Below are 27,136 nucleotides of genomic sequence, written 5' to 3' on the forward strand. Positions count from 1 at the left end.
AATTTAGATGAAAATCTAAGACACAGAAGTATTTTGAACCTAAATAAGAGTCCGTGCATACTTGTGCAGTTCTTTTTCTTGCCGCTGCAGTTCTGAAGACAGCAAAACATTTTCCTTTTTTAGAGAACGGCATTCGGTATCCAATACATTCCATTCCTTTCTCAACTTCTCTAGTTCACCTAAAATAGTCCCAAAACACATTTGTTAATATAGGAACGTAACTATTTTTCCCCCTTAAAAACAAAGATTTTATATGGCTTTTCCTTGATTTCTGTTATTTTGCAGTTATGCCTCAGCAAAGTTCTCATCACCCTGAACTTCAGTAATATTTTTTTCCCCACTTCACTTTTACAAGACAAATAATTTTTAATAGTATTTAAATAAATAAATGTAAAATTGCAAATTTTTTCAATTCACTGTAGAGCTTACAGATGTGAAAAACGTATATAGCCCCAATATAAAAACATTGCTTTTATACAATCAATCGTTATGGAAGAGAAAATTAGCCTGACTGTGTTATTCAGTACAAGTTATGAAGTTATCAGTGTCAAGCATTAGGAGCTTTACGTAAAGGACATTTCTCACCTTGCAGCCTGGTTGCTTCTTCCCTCTGCTGGTCCTCACATTGTTGACACCGAAGCTGAAAGCTATTTTGCAAACTCATGATTTCTTTCTCATATTCAGATGCTGCTTTCCGCCACCGCTCAAGCTCAGCTCGCACTTTCTTAAGCTCTTCTTGTAAAGAAGCAATGTCAGTGTCCCGCTCAGAGGCAGCCTTTTCTGCCGCTTGATGAAGGAGTAAAATTTCATCTCGGGCATTAAGCAATTCATCTCGAGTACTTGCGATTTCACTGTCCTTCTCCTCCCGGAGATTCTCAATATTGATGTGTAACCTCTGTAGTTGGGCTACAAAAGTATAGTTACTCATCATTTTCTTAGTTCAAGTAATCAGGAATAAAAGAACAGTCCATATGGGACTGTAGTTACTGCACAGCCCAGGCTGTCAGAGCCGTTTGTTGCTTTTGATTAAACTGTACGAGCAATCCATGTTTAATGCATGAAACATCAAAATACAGAAACATAAAGAGAGGAAAAAAGCTCAAAGTGATCTTTATTTCTCCCACACAGAGAAAATTACTTCTAACATTTGGTACTTATTTTCCCAGATTTTTTTCTAAGCATTTATACATACATAAAAACAAAAACTGGGAGCAATCATAATAAATACAGTGCTCTCTACGCTGCGGGTGATAAATATTTTTTAACGACAAAATAGCTATATTAACTTTCTTCACTAATCCTTTATTTCAGACATATTATGCTGTTGAGTTTTTAATTACTCATGACAATATAATGCAATCTTGATTTTTTTCTCCCATAAGGGTGAATTCATAAACACAGAACTACTTGGTTAGATGGTAAACATTAATAAAACCTTTGATAGTCTTAACTCAATTTTCTGTTGAATTGTCAATTCCTTAAAGAGGTTTTCTCTGATGGCTTATCTAAAAATAGTCCACTGTCATTCTCTAGTCCTTTACTCTGCTCTTATTGGATATCACATTATATACTTATTTGCTTATTGTTCATCTTTTTCACTACACTGTACATCTCATGTATACTATCCTCAAGACTAGAAGAGTAAAGAACCAAGGATTATCGGTTGAATTAATGAATTAATAAAAGTTACTGAATACTGCCCAGTCAGAGGTATATTTTTTAAAGCTCTGGTCTTGTTGATGTGAACTGGAAACAATCTGTATAAAATCATACTGGGTTCAGAACTAGAATACTGGTCTTGGTTACTATAACACAAGAAAAGTATAAGTATAAAAAAATTCGTTAGGTAGAAAAGAACAATTAAAATAAGAGGATTTCAGGCTTGGGGAGGAAGAGGTTGCCTCATAAATAGACATTAAATACTAGACCATTTAAGTTTGTGGGAAGCAGTAAGAGGTTAACAACCTCAAAGTCTGGAAGGGCACGATGGCCAGGGATTACATGACCATGGATTTGTGGATAAAATCATGAAATATACATGCTGGCACTAGGGGGCACTCAATGATGCTCACGTAAGGCAGCTTTACCACAAGAGGCACCACTACATGAACCTTTAGGGATAACTGTCCATACGCAATACAGGATGGAAATATAGATATGTCAGATTTATGTAAACTAATGGATAATAGCATTAAACTGTAATAAAACTGTGAAGAACTCTCATGAATTTAAAAATTCATCTACCCAGCTACCCCAGAAATTCTTGTTTGACCATAATACAATTACATTTTTAAAATAACTGAAATGTCTGACTCAAAAAGAAGAAACAAAACCCCAAAAGACTGGTTTTTCTCTGGGCATTTTAGGGCAAATACCCTAGGCTTCACACATTGACTCCCCATTTCATCTCAACAGGGGTTACCTGTCTATTTAATTTCTTTTTACCCTGTCACTAAAACAAATATTTAAAAATAACATTGGTTCCTTCTCTGACGATGAAGGCAAATTAATTTTACTTTAGGGATTTTACAATGGCATGGGAAAGACATCTCCTGGAGCATCTCACAATTATAGCCTCAAAGTACCAGAAGCTCTGGTTCAAAGAAAACCCTGGACAGACAGGTGTCTTTCAGGTCGTTTCTGTAAAGACTCTGTGACAGCCCACACAAAGAGAGAGCAAAATGGTGGGTATGGAGAGCAGCCTTTGCCCATGAAGGTAGTGCAGGGACCACTGTTATATTCCACGCAGTAAACAATTTTTGTTGCAACGCAAGTGTGCCAGGAGCATTAGAAATAATATCACCAACAAGCTAAAAGTGCTGATGCACCGACCGACTCAAACTGATATCCTGTCTGAAGGCCTCCTCTATAGTAAGTCACTATGTAACCCAGAAAATGACAGTCTTACAAATTCGAATCTTCACTCTTGTTCTCCCCACTCCAAGTGGGAAGTACTATTGCAGTACTAGGGAACCTTCCCTCTAAAAAAAAAGAAAAGGCCACCAAGAGCCAGTTACAGTCTCAGATTCTACAGAAGAATCAAAGCCATGAAAAATGGGAACCCTTTGCATTCTTACTTTCCATTTCTTTTGAATTACTACAAACAAACAAACAGTAACAATCCCAAATAGCCCTGAAGTGTTCCATACCTTGAAGAACCTGTATTTGTTTACTGGATTCCTCAACTTGATTTCGATAGGCTTTTCTTTCTTCTTCCAAAAGAGCTAGAAGTAAAGTACAGTATGTCTAATTTTGTGATTTAATGAAAATATTCAGAATTGAGCAACTGGAAAATCCTAAGAAACTCTCTCCTAAAGCTCATGGAGGGAAACAAAAGTTAGGCAGTAAGTATTAGCAGTATTAGCAATCAGGTAGTTTAAAGATTTTTAGGAGCACAAAACAGTTGTAAGTAAGTAATAAATGTATCAACTGAATAGGAGTTTTCTATATCTTATATGGCTGAGATAATATATGCTGTTTTTTACTTGAGAAGCATTCTTGACAGCTGTTAATCAACATTGTGAGCTTAAATTTGAAAACCAGACTTAGAATCCTTATGTTCCCTGCCAAGTACATAGTAAGTACTTACTGACAGGAAGTCCACGGTTCCCTGTCGGATACAAATCTTCCTTCTGGTGAGGAAGGCCATTTTAGAGAACATGAGGATTCTAAGACTTTGTAAGGTACTCATCGACTGCAACTAGATAACTACTGTGAATGATACAAAAAGGTTAGCTCCAGGGGACAGCACTGACTCCAACTGGCCTATGACTGTATAGATAAGTGAGCTACTAGAATAAAAAGTGGTTGGGACATTTGAAGATTCTCTACCTTAACCTTGCCTGGCTCCTCTCATTTACTTTAGAACACACTGTAAAACTGCAGGGAATATAAATGTCCCTTATCTTATGTTGAGTAGCTAATATTAGGTATAATTAAAACTTAGAAATTAATATTTCTATGTTCTTTTCCTTCTATTGTACTTAATATGTAATTAACTCTTAAGATCTTTCATTCTAACAGGTCCTTCTTGATCTTCAGAAGAAAGTCATACCACTATAACTGTCTCTACTTAACTGATCTGAATCATAAGCTCAGAGAGGATAAGTAAAGTTCCAAGATCACGTATCTAGTAAAGTCATGGATTTGGAAGAGGATAACCATGCCTCTGGACTTGGGGCCATTCAGTAATATCTTGTTGCTTTCACATCCCCTGAAGAGTCAAAGTAATCTTAATCTCACCTTGAAGTTCAAAGCATTTTTGTTTACTTGCTCTAGCTAGTTCCTGGGCTTCAATCAATTCCTTGCGAAGATGCTGAATTTCTTGTTTTGCCTCAATTTCTGACTGTGCACCCTGCAAGTCATCTGACAAAAATATGTTTATTTTAAAAGCAAGAGTTAGTATGATATAATCTCTACAACCAAAGATTAGCAATCTTTCTCATGTTTAGACATGCATAATTAACAACACAGCACAACTAAGTTTAATAAAATTTAGAAGCAAATTATATTAAGCATTTTAGTCATTTTACCCTGGAGAAAGAACACAAATACAATTAAATATATATTTAGTAATTAATGGCAATGGTACTATAAAACATATACTAGTATATAATAAATTATGTTTCACTTATGTAAGGCTTATGCAGAACTTATGCAAGGCTTGATATTTAGTAATACGGGCATAATGCTATTCTTATTCAATTTTGAAATTCCTTGATAACAGGTCAGAAATTTTTCACTTGCAACTTAACTGGAAATGGAAAAACAGAAAGAAACTTATCCTCAAGAAAAAAGATTTTAGCATGATTTCCCCAGTTGTGGCATACAAAATAAAAACTAAGCTGAAAGCTCCTCTGTGCTTACTCTGTCATCACTGCTTCCTCAATGTCACGTACATAACAAGTAAATATTTTCTTAATTATTAAATAATGTAACTTAGTGATCTTATCAAAATACATCAGAACCAGCATTACATCTCAAATAAGCTCCCTCCCTCTTTTCTCTCTAGTCACTCTGCTCGTCTTTCATTGTATTAAAACTTTCTACTACTGAACCCTGCCTGAAATAAATGCATCATCAGGTAGGCCATACTCTTCTAGTATATTCTATTATTCTACTATTACTATTCTATTATTCGACTATTACTTTGGTTTACAATAGCTCAGGCGTAACAACTTCAATCCATCAGAAAAGAACTAAAAATAAAATTTCATGATGCAAACACAGTAGGTCTCAGATATTATAAACATGTGTTTTCATCCTCATATCTTCTCCCTATCAAAAATTCTAACTCTAGGTTCATCTACTTTAGCCAGTCTATCAATTCTTCCTTTGAAAAGTCATGGTAAGGGTGGAGGAAAAGCAAGAGAGATTTTTTCCAGTGGCAGTTGCATTATCATAGCAACTACAAAATTTCTCTTTCAGCATCATATATGGAAGTCTGCCCAGGTTCTAGCTGCCCACTTCTGGATTTGTCATTATACAGGATAACGTCCTTATTTTTTAGGAGTATTAAAGTAGGAAGTGTCATGATGCCTTTATCTTTTTTTTTTTAAGTTCATTTACAATGTTGTGTTAATTTCTGTGTATACCAAAGTGACTCAGTTATACAAATATTCTTTTTCCTATTTTTCCCATTATGGTTTATCACTGGATATTGATTATAGTTCCCTGTGCTACCCAGCAGGACACCGTTATTCATCCATCCTATATATAATAGCTTGCATCGATTAATCCCAAACCCTTGATCCTTCCCTTCCCCACTCCACCTCCCCCTTGGTAACTACAAGTCTCTTCTCTATGTGAGTCTGTTTCTGTTTCATAGATATGTTCATTTGTGTTGTATTTCAGATTCCACATGTAAGTGATATGGTATTCGTCTTTCTCTTTCTGACTTACTTTGCTTAAAATAATAATCTCTAGGCCCATTCACGTTGCTGCAAATGGCATTGTTTCACTCTTTTTTATGGCTGAGTAATATTCTATTGTATATATGTACCACATCTCCTTTATTCACTCTTCTGCTGATGAACATTTAGCTTGCTTCCATGACCTGGCTATTGTAAACAGTGCTACAATGAACACTGGGGTGCGTGTATCTTTTTGAATAATGGTTTTCTCCAGGGATATGACCCGGAGTGGGACTGCTGGGACATATGGTAGTTCTAGTTTTAGTTTTTTAAGGAACACTATACTGTTCTCCTTAAAAAACTAAAAATAGAGATTTATAATTCAAAAAGATATATGCACCTCACTGTTCATTGCAGCCCTATTCACAACAGGCAGGCAGAGGAGCGGGCTGGGCAACAATCCATAGGGTCACAAAGAGTCGGACATGACTTAGTGACTAACCACACACACACACACTGTTCTCCATAGTGGCTGTATCAAATTACATTCCCACCAAAAATGTAAGAGGGTTCCCTTTTCTCTATACCCTCTCCAGCATTTATTGTTTGTAGATTTTAAATAACGGCCATTCTGACTGTGGGAGGTGATACCTCCCTGTAGTTTTGATTTACATTTCTCTAATAGTTAGTGATGTTGAGCATCTTTTCATGTGTTTGTTGGCCACCTGGATGTCTTTTTTGGAGAAATTTCTATTTAGGTTTTCTGCTCATTTTTTAATTGTTTATTTATTTATTTATTTTTGATATTGAGCTGTACAAGTTGTTTGTGTATTTTGGAGATTAACCCCTTGTCAGTGGGAAACTACTTTTTCCCACTGTGAGGGTTGTCTTTTTGTCATGTTTATGGTTTCCTTTACAGTGCAAAAACTTTTAAGTTTAATTAGGTCTCATTTGTTTTTGTTTTTACTTTCATTACTCTAGGAGGTAGATCAAAAAAGATACTGCTGATTTATGTCAAAGAGTGTCCTGCCTATGTTTTCCTCTAAGAGTTTTTTTTTTCCTCTAAGAGTTTTATAGTGTCTGGCCTTACATTAAGCCATCAATCCATTTTGAGTTTATTTTTGTATGTGGTATTAGGGAGTGTTCTAATTTCATTCTTTTCTGGGTAGCTGTGCAGTTTCCCCAGCTCTAGTTACTGAAGAAGCTGTCTTTTCTCCAGTGTATATTCTTGCCTCCTCTGTCGTAGATTAGGGGACCTCAAAGAGCAGCCTCTTACTTTGCTAGTCCTTCTGACCAGCTGGCTCCCTTCTTGACAACTGGATATTTTGTTGGCTCCTTTGATCTTCCCATTGCTCTTCTTTCTCTATAAATTTCCCTTGCTATCACAGTCCATCCCTATGCAGAGAATTCCCAAACATTTCTTTCTGGCCCAGTCATCTTTCTCCACATTTGCCCAACACAGCCTGTGCTGTACCACACTTTCCTACTGGTAAATGTTTCTGCTATATTAAACAGTCCTATTTGTAAATGTCAGCACTATTTTAAAGAAATGTATGCCTCCCTTTTCACTCTTGGGTACTCTTACTTACCTTTAACCAACTCATTTGGAAGGCCCATCCTGACTACTGCTCCACCCCGTCTCTGCCCCTAGCCAGGAAATTAGCTACACTCTCCAAAGTTTCCACCACACCTACTAAAACATTTATGACTCTATCAAAATGTCTCCTTCTCCCATAAGACTGTAGCCTTCTCATGTGTCTTATCTCTGTATCTCCTGCTTCAATAAATGTCACAGAATTAAGTGAAAATGGCTTTCTGGTCCTAGTTTCTGCCTTACACTCCAACTGCTTCTGGTTCCAAGGGTGACAATACAAAACTGGGGGCACATGTGAACTTGGAAGGAAGAGCTTTTAATAATTATGCTGGGACAATGGGTATAAATGGTTTCAGGCAAGCCAGGACCTATAAAAAACCTTACTGTTCAACATGTGCCAAACCAGAAACATCACATTGTCTACCACATCATTTACACTACGTCCCTTGTTCTTTACATGTCCTGCAAGTTGGCAGTTGAATCTAGAATCTTGACAAGATTCAAGTTCAGCTTTTTTGTGGTATGACACTTTCAGAGTCATTGCAAATGATACTTCTTCCATGAAATGCCTTTCTTACCCATCTTCTGAGATAAACAAAAAGAAACAAATATATAATCTGGACATTCTTTTCCCTTTCTTTGACTCCTAATGGCAACAACCACGAGAAACAGCTTATCATCTATACCTCTTCTGTTGCCAGTTTGACTAGAAACTCCTCAAATGCCAAGGACAGTCTTATCAGACTTTGAAACCACTGGTCTCTGGCATGGTTCCCTAAAGGAAGCAAATCTGCATTAGATTCTACTGGGTCTGAATTTAAGTTTTCTTTTTACCTTTTTTATGGAAATGATTTCAAGTACATAAAAACCTGTGGATCAAGCCACAGCTTTATTTCTCTTTCAAAAGTGACATATGTTGACTGAAAATAATATTTCAAGGAAAATTACTACTGTTTCATCATTTCATTTATAGCTCATGGTGACTGCTTAATTTACTTTAGATGCCTTTCCTAATCCTGGATGACTAACACACAGATAGCGTATTATAATTCTAAATAAAGATTGACTGTTTTTTAAAAAGGGAAATAATAAAATTTGAAGATAATGGTTCACGAAGCCAGGCATAGGGTTTCATTGAATAAAATAAAGGGGCTACTGTCTACAACTCTCAAGGTTTGGCTAGATCTGTCACTTTCCTTATTTTAAACTTCTGTTTGCTTTTTTCCTCAAAAAAAAAAAAAGAAAAGAAAAGCCATGTCTCAAACACCAGAGGTCATCTGAGAAGAGTATAGATCAGGAGGAATATGGGAAACTATGATCATACTTAAATGCAGGTTGGCAACTGGTTCCCTGGACCAGTAATCTTCAGGACTTCTCCTGGTAAGGGAATTCAATCAAAGGTGGCTCAAAACAGCTATGTCAGCTTCAGGATCCATGGGAGAAGAAAAGAGAAGGCTATGATGCCCAGACCAAGGAATTCTTAGAGAATCTGAGTAACCTTGTTGCTAATCACTTCCAATTCTAATTGTTATGTAGCTAGGAGAGCAGCATAATCATGCAGAGTGAAATCAAGGCTTCTGTGTGTGTGTGAAAGCATTATGCACATGCATGCATCCAGTCACTCAGTCGTGTTCAACTCTTTGTGACCCCATGGACTGCAGCCCACCAGGCTCCTCTGTCCATAGAATTTTTCAGGCAAGACTACTGGAGTGGGTTGTCATTTCCTCCTCCGAGGGATCTTCCTGATCCAAGGATTGAACTCACATCCCTTGCAGCTTCTGCACTGGCAGATATATCCTTTTTTGTTGTTTTTAATTTTCTTTTATCCTTTTTTTTTTTTTTTTGGCAGGTATATTCTTTACCACTGTGCCACCAGGGAAGCCCAAGGCTCCCTTTATATAATCCCAAACCTAGGGTCTGAACTGGGCGATCCCTTAAGAGCCCAGCCAGATGCAAAGGCATTTCCATACAAAGAAACCTCCACAGGCTGCTTTTGCTGCTGTTTTCTGAGACTTGCCTGGTATTGGTCCATTGCTACTAAAATGCTTAACCTACTGAGCTGGACTTATGTCAACTTTTCTTGTGTACAATAAAGCAATTATAATAGAGACTAAATGCTGGCAATCACAGATTTATCAAAAAGACACCCTAAGGCACTTAAATAGGTAGTTCTTTCTAGAAAGTTAATATTTTTAACTTTTTCTAATTTACATGAAAAATGATAGAGTTCCTGTCAGAGACATCAAAGTAAACAGAAAAAACCCACAGCTATATTTCACATTCTACCACTTACTGCTTTTCCCTACAAATAACTTTGATTGACACAAATTATTTTACAATCTAAACATTTTTCTTCAAAGTATTTAAGCACCAACATCAACATTTTAAATTTTAGTTTCTGCTACTGTAGACAAGCTATCTTACTCTTCTAACTAAAACTTAAAACATCATGTAATACTTGGAACTGAATTTGTGGCAAGGGTGAATCCAATGCCCTGGTTTAAATGTCATAAAAACATGTTAAAGTACCTTTTAATAGGGACACTTTCGCAAGGGGTTCATTTAGGTCTTGATCATCCATTTGGGCGTCTACAGAGGGGGGAAAAAAGAGAATTATAAACAGCAAACTCTATCAGCAAGCTATCCTTTTCAAAATAAGTAAGTGAAACTTATACAGCTATTATATTTGGATCATTGTAAGTAGTTTTAAAATTTATCCAAATTGTCAAGGGAATCATTTGATAAATAGAAGCACTGCTTTTCCCTCCCAAATACAAATTTTGAAATCTCCACCCACACCAACCTGCATACCTAAACTGCTTGGTAGGCAACAATAACTAACAATAACATCTGCAGAGTTATAAACCTTAGGTTAACACTCACCTGTAGTGTCGTCGCTACTTTTCTCCTTGCTTGGACTCAGAGTATCTGACAAGTCCGATTCCTTTGCTCTTGCCTGGTTTTCTAACAAGTAGGAAAAAAAACAAAAAGTAGAATCATGTTACAATTAAAAAGCTTGTATCAGTTAAAAGTGCTTCAGGCTATGGGTGCTCTATATCTACTGGTATGCAAAATACTTTTAAAATTAACTGAGGTCACTGAAGCTCTTACTTCTTCACCACTCTAGTCCCAAATGGAATGCTGCTTATTACACGGAGCTCAGATTAAATTATTATGTGGATCATGACTGCTGTGCAGAGGACTGGGGCTTTTGTTCAAGGCTGTCCACTGGCCAACTGGAAACAAAAATGAAGCAAGCTTTGCTAAAGTATTCAGAGAACTGCAACAAATATAGCAAAAATTTCCAGGACAATGTGGACATTGTATGAAGATGAGGAAAGAAAATGATTCTATTATATAAAAACACTAGTTAGGTTGCCTTAGTAATATTTATACTCATAACAAAAACTCTTTAAAAAATTACCATTATTTTTTAAAATTAAAAGTAACACTGAAAAAAGAACATTAACAGCCTTTTATATCTAAAGAAAACGCAACAGTACCTGAACCACAAGCCTTAAATTCTTTGCTTAAATTGATATTTCCTTAAACTTAAGGACAATTCTCACTACTTGGCCTATTCAATCTATACTAAGATATAGCTTAAGCCCATCACTTCTAAGGAAGTCTTCATTTCTCCAGCATGTTGCTCCTTTTTATTGTATCTTCTCTGGGACATATGTTTTTATCATTAATCATGTTGTTTTATAGCATTCTCTGTATATACATATATCTTATTTCCTCAATCAGATTATAAATTCAGTAGATATATAATTACTTTTTACAATGTAATGCACTTGACTATACTGTTTTTGGTAATCTATTTCAAAAACGTAAATGTGCATATCCATTTCTACTACTTTTTCCTAAGGAAATAATAGGCAACAATAGTATATATCCATAAGGATGTTCACTGCAGCATTGTTCATTACCAAATGGAAAATGTTCTAGATAGATTCACTACTATTAAGTAAAAGTAAAGTCTGTTATGTATAATGTGACTGTTTAGACTGAAAAGAGCTGAACATACCACAGAGATACCAATGGTCATTTCTGAAGGTAGGGATGCACATTTACTTTCTAACTGCACACTGTCATAAACTGTGTGAAAAATTAGAGTGAACATATACTGTTTTCATAATCAACTAAATCAAGAGATATCTTTCACCTGAGAAGTAGTCAGAAACATATCTGAAACTATCACTGTCAAAATAATTAATACTGAAATATAACGTATTATGGCTATTCCATATAAGAATAGCCTAAATTTGTGGCTTAACTTGTGAAATGAGTGATGGATTGTAAGAGGCCTTTTGCATCTTTTCTCACTGCCATTTCTAATCAAAGACCAACTGCTGAGAGACAGTGAGCTTGGATTAGACATGAAGTCACTGATCGCTGAGGCCCACGGGAATCTAATCTGAGACCTCTAGTGTGCATTCAGTGTGTTCTAGTTAGACATTTCTGAATGTACTAGTTTTGATCACAAAGTTACAGTCTCAAATAAGGGAGGTGAATACATCTTATCAATATATAGAAAGAAAAGAAACCATTCTGTTGGAACAGAACAGAAAAGACAAAAAGATTTCTAATTTTAATATTCTTGGCAATTTTACGATCAAGGTGTCAAGGTAAACCAAGAGGAATGTATTTTCAGACATATTCTTCTGGCCTACAAGCAACTTTTATTTCCTATTTGGAACAGTAGCTAGAAAGGTAAAATTGCCTTAGAGGTTTCCATTAAGATCTTAGTAGAATATAAGCTCCATGAGTGCAGGAATCTTTGTCTGTTTTATTAACTGCTATATCCTCAGTCCAAACAAGGCACAGTATGTAGGAGGTGCTCCAAAAAGAGATGATTAAAGACACAGTTTACTGCAAGTCAGGTCATGTGGCATCATTGTTGTGTCTTGACACTACAGTTATTATACGGAGGCAAATCAAATCTATTCAAGACGAACAGGACACAACAAATGAGTGACAAGAGTCTCTACTATTTAAAACCTCTACTCTTCAGCTATGAAGCAGCACCCAACTTCCCTGTATTAAAATTCATTCAGTTCAGTTCAGTTGCTCAGTTGTGTCTGACTCTTTGCGACCCCATGAACCACAACACCAGTTGATTTTTTCTGCAGTACTTACTTATTAAAATGCATAGTATATATAAGAGGGGTAAATGGAAAGCTACCAACATCAATACCAAACTACTCCCAAACTGGCAAGTCTACAATAAGGTGACTGTTTTCACTATATCTTCAAGCAACATAACAATGGATGGGCAAAACAAACATAGGCCAGTTCTTATACCACTGGAACCATTATTTGCAAAGAAAGCAAGATCAAGAATCAAGGGGGGAGAGAAGAAGAACTAACATTTGCTAACAGAAAGGTGCTTCCTGCTTTATAAACAGTACGTCATTAAATTTCCACAAGACTCTGTAAGTTATATACTGTTGATCCCATTTTATAAATGAGGAAACTGAGGTTTAAAGCACTAAAGTAAATTGCCTAAGGGCACAAAGCCAGTGGCTAGTAGAACCTGAAATTAAAAGCCGCTGTTTGACAAATTCTTGTTTTTTTTTCTGCTGCCATCTTTCAGTTCAGTTCAGTTCAGTTGCTCAGTATGCCAGGCCTCCCTGTCCATCACCAACCCCCGGAGTTCACTCAGACTCATGTCCATTGAGTCGGTGATGCCATCCAGCCATCTCATCCTCTGTCGTCCCCTTCTCCTCCTGCCCCCAATCCCTCCCAGCATCAGAGTCTTTTCCAATGAGTCAACTCTTCACATGAGGTGGCCAAAGTACCGGAGTTTCAGCTTTAGCATCATTCCTTCCAAAGAACACCCGGGACTGATCTCCTTCAGAATGGACTGGTTGGATCTCCTTGCAGTCCAAGGGACTCTCAAGAGTCTTCTCCAACACCACAGTTCAAAAGCATCAATTCTTTGGCACTCAGCTTTCTTCACAGTCCAACTCTCACATCCATACATGACTACTGGAAAAACCATAGCCTTGACTACACAGACCTTTGTTGGAAAGTAATGTCTCTGCTTTTGAATATGCTACCTAGGTTGGTCATAACTTTCCTTCCAAGGAGTAAGTGTCTTTTAATTTCATGACAAATCTACCATAAATATAAAATGACTGCAAGTTGAGTCAGGGCTTAAATAGAAGGCATGGGCAACCTACAACTGCATTTTGCATTAGGTGAAATACCTGAAGGAAACATTAATACCACCAAGACTTGTAACAACTAGTAACTGGCAATTTCTAGCAATTGATATTTTTCAATGCATAAAATTCTATTAAAAACATCACCAGTGAAAGTATTTAAATAATAAAATAATCCAGCCAAATCCAAAAGAAAATACTTTATAGCCAGATATAAAGCATTTAAATGTAATTTATTTCAGCCATGTTAGTTTGTTACAGGGATTAATATACCTCTGCATGCCAACTGTGGTTAGTGCCAGTAAAATGCTGAGAGCTGACAGAAAAATCTCTGGGTATATAAAACTTATATCTGTATTAGCATTCATTCCCCCCCCCCTTTTTTTTTCTCCCGGTTATGCCACTAGGCTTTGCAGAATCTTAGCTCTCCAACCAAGGACTGAACCCAGACCCTGGCAGTGAAAGTGCTGAGTCCTTACACTGGCCTGCCAGGGAACTTTCTGTATTACCATTCTTAAAGGATGTATTCTATTCACTTGCATGGACACACTTGCTATAATTTATTTAATAAATGTCCTTATTACTGGATGCTTATGTTTTCTTTTTGCTTTTAAACAATACAAACGTCCTTGTACATCTGTCCAATTTGTTCCTTTTTAAGATAAAAACTCAGAAGTGAAACTGCTAGTAAATTGTTAAGCATGCTCTTTAAAGTTTTCAATACATATTTTATAGCCAGATTTCAAAAGGAAATCATAACATTTTCTTTTTCAATAATGACATCATGTAATTTCAAGGAAATAAATTCAAATTCATAATGCATTAAATAGAAGCACAAAGGTAGCAAGATACTTTTAATTAAAAGCAGCACTGATTTTTTTAAGGCTACATTACATCAAAGTGTTGGCTATTTAACCAACTAATCTGAATAGGTATTTAGTTGGTGAAGTAAAAGCTATTTTAAAATCTGTTCTCATCTCACTTTAATAAGATGAAATAAATTGCCATACGTACTAAAAATAGTTCACTGTTCTGAAACTCAATGCCTGTTTGCCAGAACAATATTAGTGATGCATATTTTATGCATTCTTTCCCCAAATATGGCATGTGCCGTGCACAAAATTCCAAATGGAAGCCACCAGATAGTTGGGATAACACTATCCTTTTAAATATTTTTAAAAGCCAAATGGATCCAGTTACTGTCATAAAACAGAATTAATGAAACTGAGTACAGCAACCTTTTATTATTCATTGTTTTAACTGACCCAAATGATTTTGAATTTAGTTTTAAATTTTATACTGACATGTTCTCCTGATAAAAAGTCCTAGAAGGAATAATGAACATATTCCACTAAATTTATTTGCCCAATTTCCCTACACATAAAAATGACTTGACAACATGATGCTTTAAAACTTACTTTTCTTTTCTAAGGTCTGACAATTTTTTTATAGAAAATAATTAACAGAATAAATTACTTCAAGCAATTATAGGACTATTCATCACTAAATATAAGGTTCTACATAATCACTTTTGTTTAAACCAAACTGAGATGCCAGCAATTAAGATAATATTAAATATCATAACAAATATTAAACGTACAATAATTAGAAAAAGAGAACTGAAAACATTTTTCATCTGTTTCAAACAAGATTTATACTCTATTTGATTAAAAATTTTAGATCAAAGCTGAAAATAATGCTGGAAGTGAGACAGAGATCACAACAAATCTTTAGTAGCTAACGAAACCTATTCCAAGATTTAAAAAACCCCACACGTATATACCCATTTAAAAAGAAACCTTCCAATGAACATATCCTTCTTAAGACAGAACTCCAACTGTTTTATATTATTATCTGGTACTACTACTGGATTGTGAGCTATAAGACATAAATTGATGGATAAACTGCTATGACCTTGGAAATGTACACTAACCTTCATTATCCAAGAGTTGTCAAAACCCACAGAAAAATGCCACAGAAACCCCACAGAAAACGAACCTTTTGAAAGCTTTGTCTCTTCTACTACTTTGGTTAGGTGCCCCTCGACGATCAGCTTCTCTGCCAAAGAAAATAAACGTTACTATCCAAGCCCAAACTGAGCAGCAAGCACTTCCCTGAGCAGGGCAGTGTAACACATTCCATGACCAAATTTAAAGATGATAGCATTACTCCCATGACTAGGCTTGAACAAAAACTTGAACCTGGAAGGGGGAACTAAGAGAACTTGAACTGTACTAGAGGAATCCGGTTAATGCAGAAACCTGAGAGCAAGGAAACAATCTGCCTTCAGTTTTCATTAATTTTCGCCTTATTTTATTATTAAAAATCTTTTTTTTACCTTATTGTAATAGCCTTGCACTTTTTAAAAGACTCAGAAAAAACAAAGCAACACTCTTTAAATCAACAATATTAACTTGAAATAAAGGAGTTCCAGGAAGGTATTTCATTTAGATAAAGAATACAAATCATATCAACAGCTTACTTTTCCCTATTGATAAAATTTAGCAGAGATGTCTATATGACATGTTTCAGTAAAAGGAATCATTTTAGAAGAGCTAATTATTTAAATAAATTAAAAAAAATTTTATGGGGCATTCATTCTCTGTATAATATAGTTTCTTTATCATTTATTTAAAGTTGATTTTTCATACTCTACCTTTCCAGTCAGGAGGATAATATCTAATTCTGTATATCCCATTATCTGATGATGTATGTCACTTGGTCTCCTTCAATTTACACTTTTACAATATTTGAAATAATTTCTCTATTCTTCTACCCTTCAACCCACTGCAAGTTGGTCTATACCAATCACCCAACCACTGAAAGAGCTCTGAGATCACTCATAATTTTCATTTCATATAGGCTCTGTGTGGCATGTGGCACTGTTTGCTCCTACCTCCTTTATAAAAAGAAAAGACAAAGTCATAAATTTAGATAATTTCAAAAGGCATTACTCTTACAAGATACATAATATAGGATGTTTTCTTCAGCCTCTGTTTTACCCCGTTCCATTCCTGAAAAATCACTTCCCACAGACAACAACTTTTAACTTCTAGTTATTTCTTTTGGTATTTACATTCACATTTCTAAGTAATATATTGCTATTTCTTTACTTTTCCATTTTAGGCATTATTTACTGATAATCTCTTACAGATGAGTAAGCTCTCATATTCTAATATTCTCAATAAGAGTTACATTTTGTCCATCTGCAATCAGAATTTATGACTATTATTTGCATCTGAGTTATATGCCATAATTATATTTTTCTTCTTATACAACATTTAGTGTTTCTAGAACTTATAATGTCCTCTTTTGTTGTGTTAATTTTAAAAAACATATCTCAAACACAGCCCAAGTTCTTACAGAACCCTAAAACTCTCAATATCATCAAACATACCAGGCAATCTATCATATATTCTTGTTTCTCCCTTCCCCTAGTCCTTTCACCTTCCTGCTCTAGTCTGAGCTATATCCTGTGCAGAATTCCTTGCTCCCAGATTCCAAATATTGTTTTTGATTATTTATTTTTGGTTGCACTGGGTCTTTTGTTACTGTGTGCAGGCTTTCTCTAGTTTCAGAGAGTGGGGGCCACTCTCTAGTGGCGGTGCTTGGGCTTCTCACTGTGGTGGCTTCTCTTGTGGAACGTGGGCTCTAGGCACACAGGCTTCAGGAGTTGCAGCACTCGGGCTCAGTAGTTGTGGCACATGGCCTGAGTTGCTCCAAAGCATGTGAAATCTTCTCAGACCAGGGATTGAACCTGTGTCCCCTGTACTGACAGGCAGATTCTTTTCCACTGTGCCACCAGGAAAGTCCTCCTCTTCCTATTTTATTTTAGTGTAACGTGGCCTCTGATAATTTCTGGATAAGAGATGGGTAGAAGGTAAAAGCTCTGTAACTCTGCTCCTCTGAAAATGCTATTGTTCTATGCTCACATTTGATTGATGGTTTGACAGATACACAACTTCACAGGAAAAACTGTCATTCAGAATTTTTAAAAAAATCGTTTCACTGTCTTCTAGCTTCAAATTGGAAGGTAAGTCTGCTGCCAGTCAGACCCTTGGTCCTCAGTATGTGTGGTAGAGATTTCTGTGCTCAGCAGTGCCTGGTTTGCCTAACCTTTCTGGGCACCTGAGAAGACTGCACATTGCAAGTCCCTAACTGAAGAAGGTCCATGTGCCTGGTTCTAGCCAAGGCGGAAGCATTTACAAGAGAGCAGGACTTTTCTACACTTGTTCCTTTCCCACTCTAGAAACAAAGTGTTCAGATTAATCTCCATTCCTGAGTAACAATATGGAACAGAATGTTCTCCCTCACCATGGACATGTAGCATAAATGAAAAGGAACTATCTCTGAGGTCCCTGGTGGCCTATGGGTGGCTCAAATGGTAAAAAATCTGCCTGCACTGCAGAAGACTGGGTTCGATTCCTGGGTGGAGAAGACCCTTGGAGACGAGAATGGCAACCCACTCCAGTATTCTTGCTTGGAGAATTCCATGGACAGAGAAGCCTGGTGGGCTATAGTCCCCGGGGTCGCGAAAAGTCTGAAAGGACTGAACAACTAACACTTTTACTTTCACTTTGGTGGCCTAGAGGTTAGGACTCTGGGCTGTCCCTGCCGTGCCCTGGGTTCAACTTCTGGTTGGGGAACTAAGATCCCACAAGCCTGTGACACAGCAGAAAAAAAAAGTAAATTGTGAATTAAGCTGTTATGATTTCAGGGTTTATTTATCACTATATTATTATTTAGTTTATTATGATTAATAATACAGTATGAGATCCTTTGTTTCTCCCTGACAATTTTCAGAATCTTTTCTTTATCCCTGGTGTTCTTAAATTTCATGTGCCTCAGTATATGGTCTTTTCTAAAAAAAAAACCTGGGATTAAATTCACATAGTGTATCAATTTTAAAGTGAACAATAAAGTGGCATTTAATATATTCACTACAATATGGAACCACCAGCTTCATCTAATTCCAAAATACCTTAATCACCTCAAAAGAAAACTTCATACTCATTAAGAATTTTCTTTCCATCCTCTAAAATCTCTAACCTCAAAATCTCTACCTCTACTGTCTGTTTTATGTTTCTAAAGTAAGTTTCTACTCTCATTCTCTCTGTTCTTGTGTTTTATGTCTTTTATCTTTTACTATGAATGGACCTATTCATCATACTTAATCAAAAGTTTACTGCCTCCTTTTTAAAACTCTTTTCATTTGGCTTCTAGGATACGACTCATTCCTACTTCTTGTATGTGCTTGCTCATTCCTTTTTTCTCAGGCTTTCACTGACTTTCTTTTCTTCTGATTATGATCTAAATATGTATCAACAAGTCAAAAAGCAAAAAAGAATTTCATTAAAAATGGACAGAATATTTGAACAGAGATTTTTCCAAAGAAGATATACAGAATGGCCTATAGGTACATGAAGTCTTCCCTTGTAGCTCAGTTGGTAAAGAATCTGCCTGCAATGCAGGAGACCCAGGTTCAATTCCTGGGTTGGGAAGATCCCTGGAGAAGGAAACGGCAACCCATTCCAATACTCTTGCCTGGAGAATCCCATGGACAGAGGAGCCTGGCAAGCTACAGTCCATGGGGTCACAAGAGTCAGACACAATTTAGCGAAAAGCAATGCAATAGGCACATGGAAAGATGCTTAATATCACTAATCATCAGGGAAATGCAAACCAAACCCATACGACAATATCATTTCACATCTGTTAAAATGGCTATCATCAAAAAGACAAGAAATAATAAGAATATGGAGGAAAGGGAACCCTTGCACATTGTTGGTGGAAATGTACACTGATGTAGCCACTATGAAAAACAGTATGGAGATTCTTCAAAATATTCAAAATAGAACTACTATATGATCTAGCAATTCCACTTCTAGGTATTTACTTGAAGAAAACAAAAACACTAGCTGGAAGAACAATAATGCACACCCTCATTCACTGTAGCATTGTTTACAACAGCCAAGATAAGGCACCCACAGATGAATGGACATGTATATATAATGGAGTATCATTCAGCCATAAAAGAGAATGAAGTCTTGCCATTTGTGACAACACGGATGGACCTCAAGAGCACAGTGCTAAGTGCTAACACTAAGTGCTAAGTGCACACTAAGTGCTAACACAGGGCTAAGAAAAGTCACACAGGGAAAGACAAATACCATATGATCTCTCTCATATGTAGAATTTAAAACAAACAAACATACAAGCTCATAGGTGCAGAGAACAGACTGGTGGTTGCCAGAGGTGGGGAGTGGGAGGTAGGAGAAGTGAATGAAGGAACAACGGGGTAAAAAGGGGGTAGGCAAACTGTAGACTTCAAAACTCATGTGTGAAAAAACTAATAGGTATGATCTGATATAAGTTAAAATTTTCTACATGATCAAACTCATCATAAACAAAGCTAAAGAGGAAGCAAACACGGGAAAATATTTGAAAAACAAATAACAGATAAAGATTATTAATCACTTCATTCATTCATCAAACCATTAACTAGGGGATGCTATTATGTGCCAGACACTGTCCCAGGTGTTGGAAACATTAGAATGAACAAATGACAAAATCCCTGCCCTCCTGGTTCTTATTCTAATGGTGCTGGGAGGGCAGGCAATAAAGAAGTAAACAGTATGTCAGAAGGCACTCATAGCAAAAAACAAAGCAAGGAATGAGGAAAGTGCCAGTGAAGAAGGCAAACAAAGACATGACACGTTCCAAAAACGAATAACAGAAAGTCAAATAACACAGGGGAAAGAAGGGCAAAGAACAGGAACACAGAACTCACAGGCCAAGAAATGCAAATGTCTAGTAAATCTGAGAAATCCATGGTCTACCCACTAACGCAATACTATGGCATTATTTGCCCATCAGGCTGGCAATATACTGAATTTTAGTACTGACTGAGAGGGTGTGGGTAAATGAGTAGCTTTCTGTCCTTTCAGGGGAAGTGTAAGTCAGTATGATTATTTTGTTTAGAGGGCAATTTGGCAGGAACTATCCCAATGCTCAAAGTGTAGGCCCTTTGACGCCACAACCTCTCTTCTGCACATCGCACTGGAAAGAGAGAGGCTTGTACGAAGCTTTGCAATGCAGCACTGCCTGCACTGGCGGAAAGCAGAGTACAAATTTTTACAGTTTTACCAAGCAAGAAAAAAGAAATTAGTCTCTGAGAGCTCAAAAAAATTTTAATAGCATTAACTACCTGCTACACTTGAATAATTTCTACATATTGATGCCTAGTCTCATTCTTGCTCTCTTCTTCCAGAACCCTGATGCCTAACTACTTCTCAAACATCTTCACCCAGAAGTCTCACAGGAGCTTATCTCATCCCGCAAAACGGAATTTGTCTTCTCTTCCTTTATCTGGGATGAATCTGGTATCTCTCCTCTCCCATTCCATAGCTCTTCATTAGTGTCTCTATTAAGCTATACTGTATATATTTATTTATGTCCATCTTTACCATCATACTATAAACTCTTTGAAGAATATACTCATTACTTCAAATACTATACATTAGATATAGTGCCAGGTACTTTTCATGGATTACCAAGATAAATCTTTTAGGTCTAGTGAAAGCAGCAAGGTATCTTATTAATAATTTCTCAACACAATTGTGTCACATAATACAGATTCTACAAATGCTTGTTATATTAATATAGCAAATAATGAAACAGAATGAACACAGGTTCTAAAAGCCACTTCAATCTTTCTCTAGGATGTTGAAGACTGAAGTACCACCTTCTTCAAAAAATTATAAACACACATTAGGGGTAATTTATTGCTCAAAACTCTATCATCCTTAAAATAAAATCTTAAGTCCCTACCACAATCTACAAGGTCTGTAAGCCAACTACAGCCCCACAGGGCCAAATTCAGCTTGTTGCCTGCTTGGTAAACCAAGTTTTATAGGAATACGGTCAGGTTCATTCATTTACATATTGTCCATGGCTGGTTTCCACCACAATGGCAGAGTTGGTACTTATAAAAGAGACCCTTTAACATGCAGAGTCTAAAATACTATCTGTCCTTTTGTTTATTTCTTAAAGGCATTTTTATTGTTTTAAAACTCCTTTAGGCTTGCTTTGGGTTTTCATGCGGTTTTTCTCCATCTCACACACTCCCGAGACACATGTACAACTCACTCAGCTTAATCTCAAATATGTTCAAATCCCACATGCTGCCCTGATAGGTACAAGAGTTCCAGAAAAACATCTACTTCTGCTTTACTGACTATGCCAAAGTCTTTGTGTGAATCACAACAAATTGTGGAAAATTCTTAAAGAGATGGGACTATCAGACCACCTGACCTGCCTCCTGAGAAATCAGTATGTAGGTCAAGAAGCAACAGTTAGAACTGGACATGCAACAACAGACTGGTTCCAAATCGGGAAAGGAGTACATCTATAAGGCTGTATATTGTCACCCTGATTATTTAACTTATATGCAGAGTACCTCATGAAAAATGCTGGGCTGGATGAAGCACAAGCTGGAATCAAGATTGCTGGGAGAAATATCAATAACCTCAGATATGCAGATGACACCACCCTTATGGCAGAATCTCTTGATGAAAGTGAAAGAGGAGAGTGGAAAAGTTGGCTTAAAACTCAACATTCAAAAAACTAAGATCATGGCATCTGGTCCCATCACTTCATGGCAAATAGATGGGGAAATAATGGAAACAGTAACAGATTTTATTTTGGGGGGCTCCAAAATTACTGCAGATGGTGATTGCAGCCATGAAATTAAAAGACACTTGCCCTTTAGAAGAAAAGCTATGACCAACCTAGACAGCATATTAAAAAGCAGAGATATTACTTTGCCAACAAAGGTCCGTCTAGCCAAAGCTGTGGTTTTTCCAATAGTCAAGAATGGATGTGAGGGTTGGACTATAAAGAAAGCTGAGCGCCAAAGAATGATGCTTTTGAACTGTGGTGTTGGAGAAGACTCTTGAGAGTCCCTTGGACTGCAAGGAGATCCAACCAGCCCATCCTAAAGGAAATCAGTCCTGAATATTCATTGGAAGGACTGATGCTGAAGTGCCAATACTTAGACTACCTGACGCAAAGAACTGACTCATTTGAAAAGACCCTGATGCTGGGAAAGATTGAAGGTGGGAGGAGAAGGCGACGACAGAGGATGAGATGGTTGGATGGCATCACCGACTCAATGGACATAAGTTTGAGTAGGCTCTGGGATTTAAGTGATGGACAGGGAAGCCTGGCGTGCTGCAGTCCATGGGGGTCACAAAGAATTGGACACAACTGAGTGACTGAACTGAACTGAACTGCCTTGATAGCTTAGTTGGTAAAGAATCTGTCTGCAATGCAGGAGACCCTGGTTCGATTCCTGGCTCAGAAAGATCTCCTGGAGAAGGGACAGGCTACCCAATCCAGTATTCTTTGGCTTCCCTTGTAGCTCAGCTGGTAAAGAATCCGCCTGCAATGTGGAAGACCTGGGTTCGATTCCTGGGTTGGGAAGATCCCCTGGAGAAGGGAAAGGCTACCCGCTCCAGTATTCTGGCCTGGAGAATTCCATGGACTGTATAGTCCATGGGGTTGCAAAGAGTTGGACACAACTGAGTGACTTTCACTTTCACTGCCTTATAATCTTCCATTTTTTTCTTCAATGGGCTTATCACTACTTGACATATTATTAGTCTATTAATTTTTTTTTTCTCAAGAGAATGTAAATTCCATGAAGGCAAAGCTAGCTGTGTCTTGTTCATTTCTATACACCACAAAGCTAAAATAATGCCAGGTAAACACATAGTAGGGAGAAGGCAGTGGCACCCCACTCCAGTACTGTTGCCTGGAGAATCCCATGGATGGAGGAGCCTGGTAGGCTGCAGTCCATGGGGTCGCTAAGAGTCAGACACGACTGAGCAACTTCACTTTCACTTTCCACTTTCAATGCATTGGAGAAGGAAATGGCAACCCACTCCAGTATTCTTGCCTGGAGAATCCCATGGACGGAGAAGCCTGGTAGGCTGCAGTCCATGGGGTCACACAGAGTCAGATATGACTGAAGCGACTTAGCAGCAGGAGCAGCAAACACATAGTAAGAGGCTTAATAATACTTGCTGGATGAATAAATTAGGTGTTTATTTTAAAGAGATTAAACTTGGAAAAATTATTTGAATATTTTCTTCATTCTAAAAAACTAAGGATTAAATACATTAAAAAATTTTGAACAGTATCAATATTAAGTGCTAAATAATAATTACCTGCTGCTCTTATCACTACTGAAATTATTTAAGATTATATGATCAAATCCAGTGAATCATTAGTGCTCTGCAATTAAAATATTAAGGAAAAGATTATTGTTTTCAAAAAGGTTTCTGACTACTAGTTCTCAAACTTGGGGTGGAGACTTCAACTCTTTAGGATTACTGGAAGTCAGAGACCCCTCAGAGGCAAAACAGAACTTCCTTGTAATGATAACTGCAGGTCTTGAAAGAACTACTTCCCTTGGCACAACTGAAAGATAAAGAGCTTCTTTTTTTAAAATAAACTCCCTCTTTTTGAGTGTTACTTTAGAGAGGTAATTATTCATTTTTTCCCTATTTTAAACCATATTTAGTATAAAACATAGCATCCAAGAAGGTGCATAAAGCACAACGGACAGGCTAATAAAGTCTTTTTTTTCTTTTAAAGAGAAAACATCTGTATGACTACAGTCCAAATTAAGAAACAGAACCTAATCACCACCCTCAAAGCCTTCCACATTTGCTTTTCCAATCCCATAAAGGTAAGCACCATCCCGACTTTTATGGTACCTAATTTCTCACATTTCTTTATAGTCATATTACTCAAATATGTGTGACTAAATAATATAATTTTAGTGCTTTTGAACTTTGTTCATCCTATATTTCTCAGTGTTTTTTTTTTTACCTATTTGAACACTTAAAATCTTTTGGGTTTTTTTCCCCAGTTCTGAACTACTGTGAATAATGCTGCTGTGAACATTCTTGAATCTGTACCTGATCCATATACACATGCCTTTCTGCAGAGAACCTACCAAGAAGTAGAACTGATGGTTTTAATAAGTTTGACAACATTTGAGAACCACCACCAAAGCACTTTGTATAATCAGAAAACATGATAGAATTGTAAAAAACCATCAAATATTGTCAAAGACTGAATAGAAAAGAACCAAATTTATTTCTTGGTTGATAAAAATATATGACATAGTATCTATATTACTATGTGGCACAGAATGAAAATGAGAAACCATGCAAACAAAAGAAGCTCAACAGGAGCACAGTTGTGCCTAGTTCTTCAAGAGCCATTTTCCTCACATGACAGCTACAACTAACTGAAAGCAGAATATAAACTCAAACAGCACTGACAATCAGATATGGGTGTCAGTTCCCTAGGGACCTTAAACAGAAAAGTAGAAGAATAAATGCCAACTTGGAGAATATTGCTAAATCTCAAAGTTAGGTTTCATTATAAAAAAATAATGTTATGACTAGGGCATCAAAATAATGTGCTTGGACCAAATCTTTTAAATGGTATGTATACTGGTAATTTAAGTTAGACAATTGCTAGATTGTCAGAAACCTATTACATTAACAGGTACAATAAAGCTACATCAATTAGCTTTCACTATCTTGAAAATGGGAATAAAATGAAGCTTTCAACATGAAAGGTCCCACTGACAATGATCTTCTAAACCCTGCCTCATGCTCCCTAGAAAGTTTTCTACCTTCTAGGTAACATGTATTTCTGCATATCAGGCATTACTTAGAGCACTTAGTAAATATGGTCTCATTTCTCATAATCCTATGAAATAGGTACTACCATCCCATTTTATAAAAGAGGAAACTGAGGTTTGAAAAGATCATACCACCCACAGTCATACTGCCAATGAGGGATCAAATCAGAATACATAAACGTTCCTTTGATCCAACTCTAAACATCACAAATAAAAATGAGCTAAAGTTACCTAGAAGGTCATTAAAGGGAAATATAGCTTAGGAACTGAGATTAGAATTAACATCAAGATATAACCAGGGGACTTCTCTGGTGGTCCAATGGTTAAGAATCCACCTTGCAATACATGGGACTCGTGTTTGATTCCTGGTCAGGGAATTAAGATCCCACACGGAGCAGCTAAAACCTATGTGAGCTTGCCCGCCACAACTAAGACCCAAAGCAGCCAAATAAATAAACATTTTTTTAAAAGACAGAAAGTAAAAATTAACAAATAGCATTCAACATCAAGCTGATAATTTATTTCAGAGAATAGCAGCTCACATAGTAGAAAGCTTTATTATTACTGCAAAGACTGATTCTGAGAGGTTGCAAATTTTAATAATATAGACTTTCACAAGGTTATTACTTTCTGCAGCAAAATAAAATTACTTAAAGCAAGTCCCATTGTAGAAGATAGTCTGCCTTTCTATAAAAACAGTTCCAAAAGCTACTTGTCTTAAAACCTAAGAATAAAGAATAAAGAATAAAAGAATAAAAGAAAAATAAAGAATAAAGAAAAAAAAGAGGAAACAAGATTGGAATTCAAGGATAGATTTAAAATTAAATGAACCAATTTCAAGAATACAGAAACAGATTTTTTTTTTTAAAGGAACATTCTATGTAACAAAACATTACTGGCATGAATTTAAGACTATCTTCTGTGCACTTATATTGAGAAAAAATCTGGCAGAAATATTGGAAAGCTAGCTGACTGGGGAAATGGTTGGTACAAGTAAACAACAAATAAAAACCTTCCAATATATCTTAAGTTGAACAACTACTCTGAAAACAAAGAAATAAAAAATGAGTTAGTTTAAACTCAAGACTTTACTGTAATGGGAACATTAACTAATAAGAGCAGGGAACCACACAAAGCGTTTTCTATTCTTTGTCATAAATAAACTGCTTTGGCTTAGAGAAACTTTAAAACTGTTTCAAGTACAATATGCAATCAGAATAAGCCTGAAATTGTTCAGAGAGGCTGATATCATAGAGTGATGAAAAGTAAACAATCACATGAGCATCAGAGATTCAAAGCATTACTCCAAATAAGGCAATTTCTGAGTCAAAGCAAAGCCCTAAGAGAAGGGAGGATGGAATGAGAAAATCATACACAGATTGTGACTGCAATGTCAAAGTGGGATGGGAGGCAAGGAGGGAAATAAAAAACTTTTTTAAATTAGGAAATAAACAAGTAGAAATAAACTATGAAATATTAAGAGAATAAGACTTTTGCCTAATAATAGTAAAAACTATTGGGACTTCCCTTTCAGTATAGTGGTAAGACCATGCTTCCAATGTAGGGGTCGCAGGTTTGATCTCTGGTTGAGGAACTAAGACCTCACATGCCAAGAGGCATGGCGAAAAAATAAAAAGAAGAAAGAAAAAAGAAAAACAACTAAGTCATATAGAAAGTATTCTGTAAGAATACAAAGACATGAGGCTTATGTCATGGGACTTCTAACTCCATCATCAAAACGGAGATGTCTTTGTGGGGAAGGGGCAGTTTGTCTCCATAAAGCAGATCTCAGCAAAGT

At 36.6% G+C, this 27,136-nt stretch overlaps 1 protein-coding gene across 35 annotated transcripts in view; it reads right to left on the bottom strand.

The window, feature by feature from the left end:
* Positions 1–27,136, bottom strand: part of SLMAP (sarcolemma associated protein) — a 150,272-nt gene that overhangs the window by 13,107 nt on the left and 110,029 nt on the right. For 22 of the 35 annotated variants that reach the window (XM_055557659.1, XM_055557660.1, XM_055557649.1 and 19 more), the window contains 7 exons: positions 15,615–15,674; positions 10,330–10,410; positions 9,976–10,035; positions 4,243–4,365; positions 3,150–3,224; positions 586–906; positions 62–179 (listed from right to left, as the gene is read on the bottom strand). In XM_055557659.1, the coding sequence (XP_055413634.1) occupies positions 62–179; positions 586–906; positions 3,150–3,224; positions 4,243–4,365; positions 9,976–10,035; positions 10,330–10,410; positions 15,615–15,674 (838 nt within the window). The other 13 variants (XM_055557668.1, XM_055557669.1, XM_055557665.1 and 10 more) reach the window with 3 other exon arrangements.

This window comes from Bubalus kerabau, chromosome 20 (genome assembly GCF_029407905.1).
Source record: "Bubalus kerabau isolate K-KA32 ecotype Philippines breed swamp buffalo chromosome 20, PCC_UOA_SB_1v2, whole genome shotgun sequence".
Classification (NCBI taxonomy): domain Eukaryota; kingdom Metazoa; phylum Chordata; class Mammalia; order Artiodactyla; family Bovidae; genus Bubalus; species Bubalus kerabau.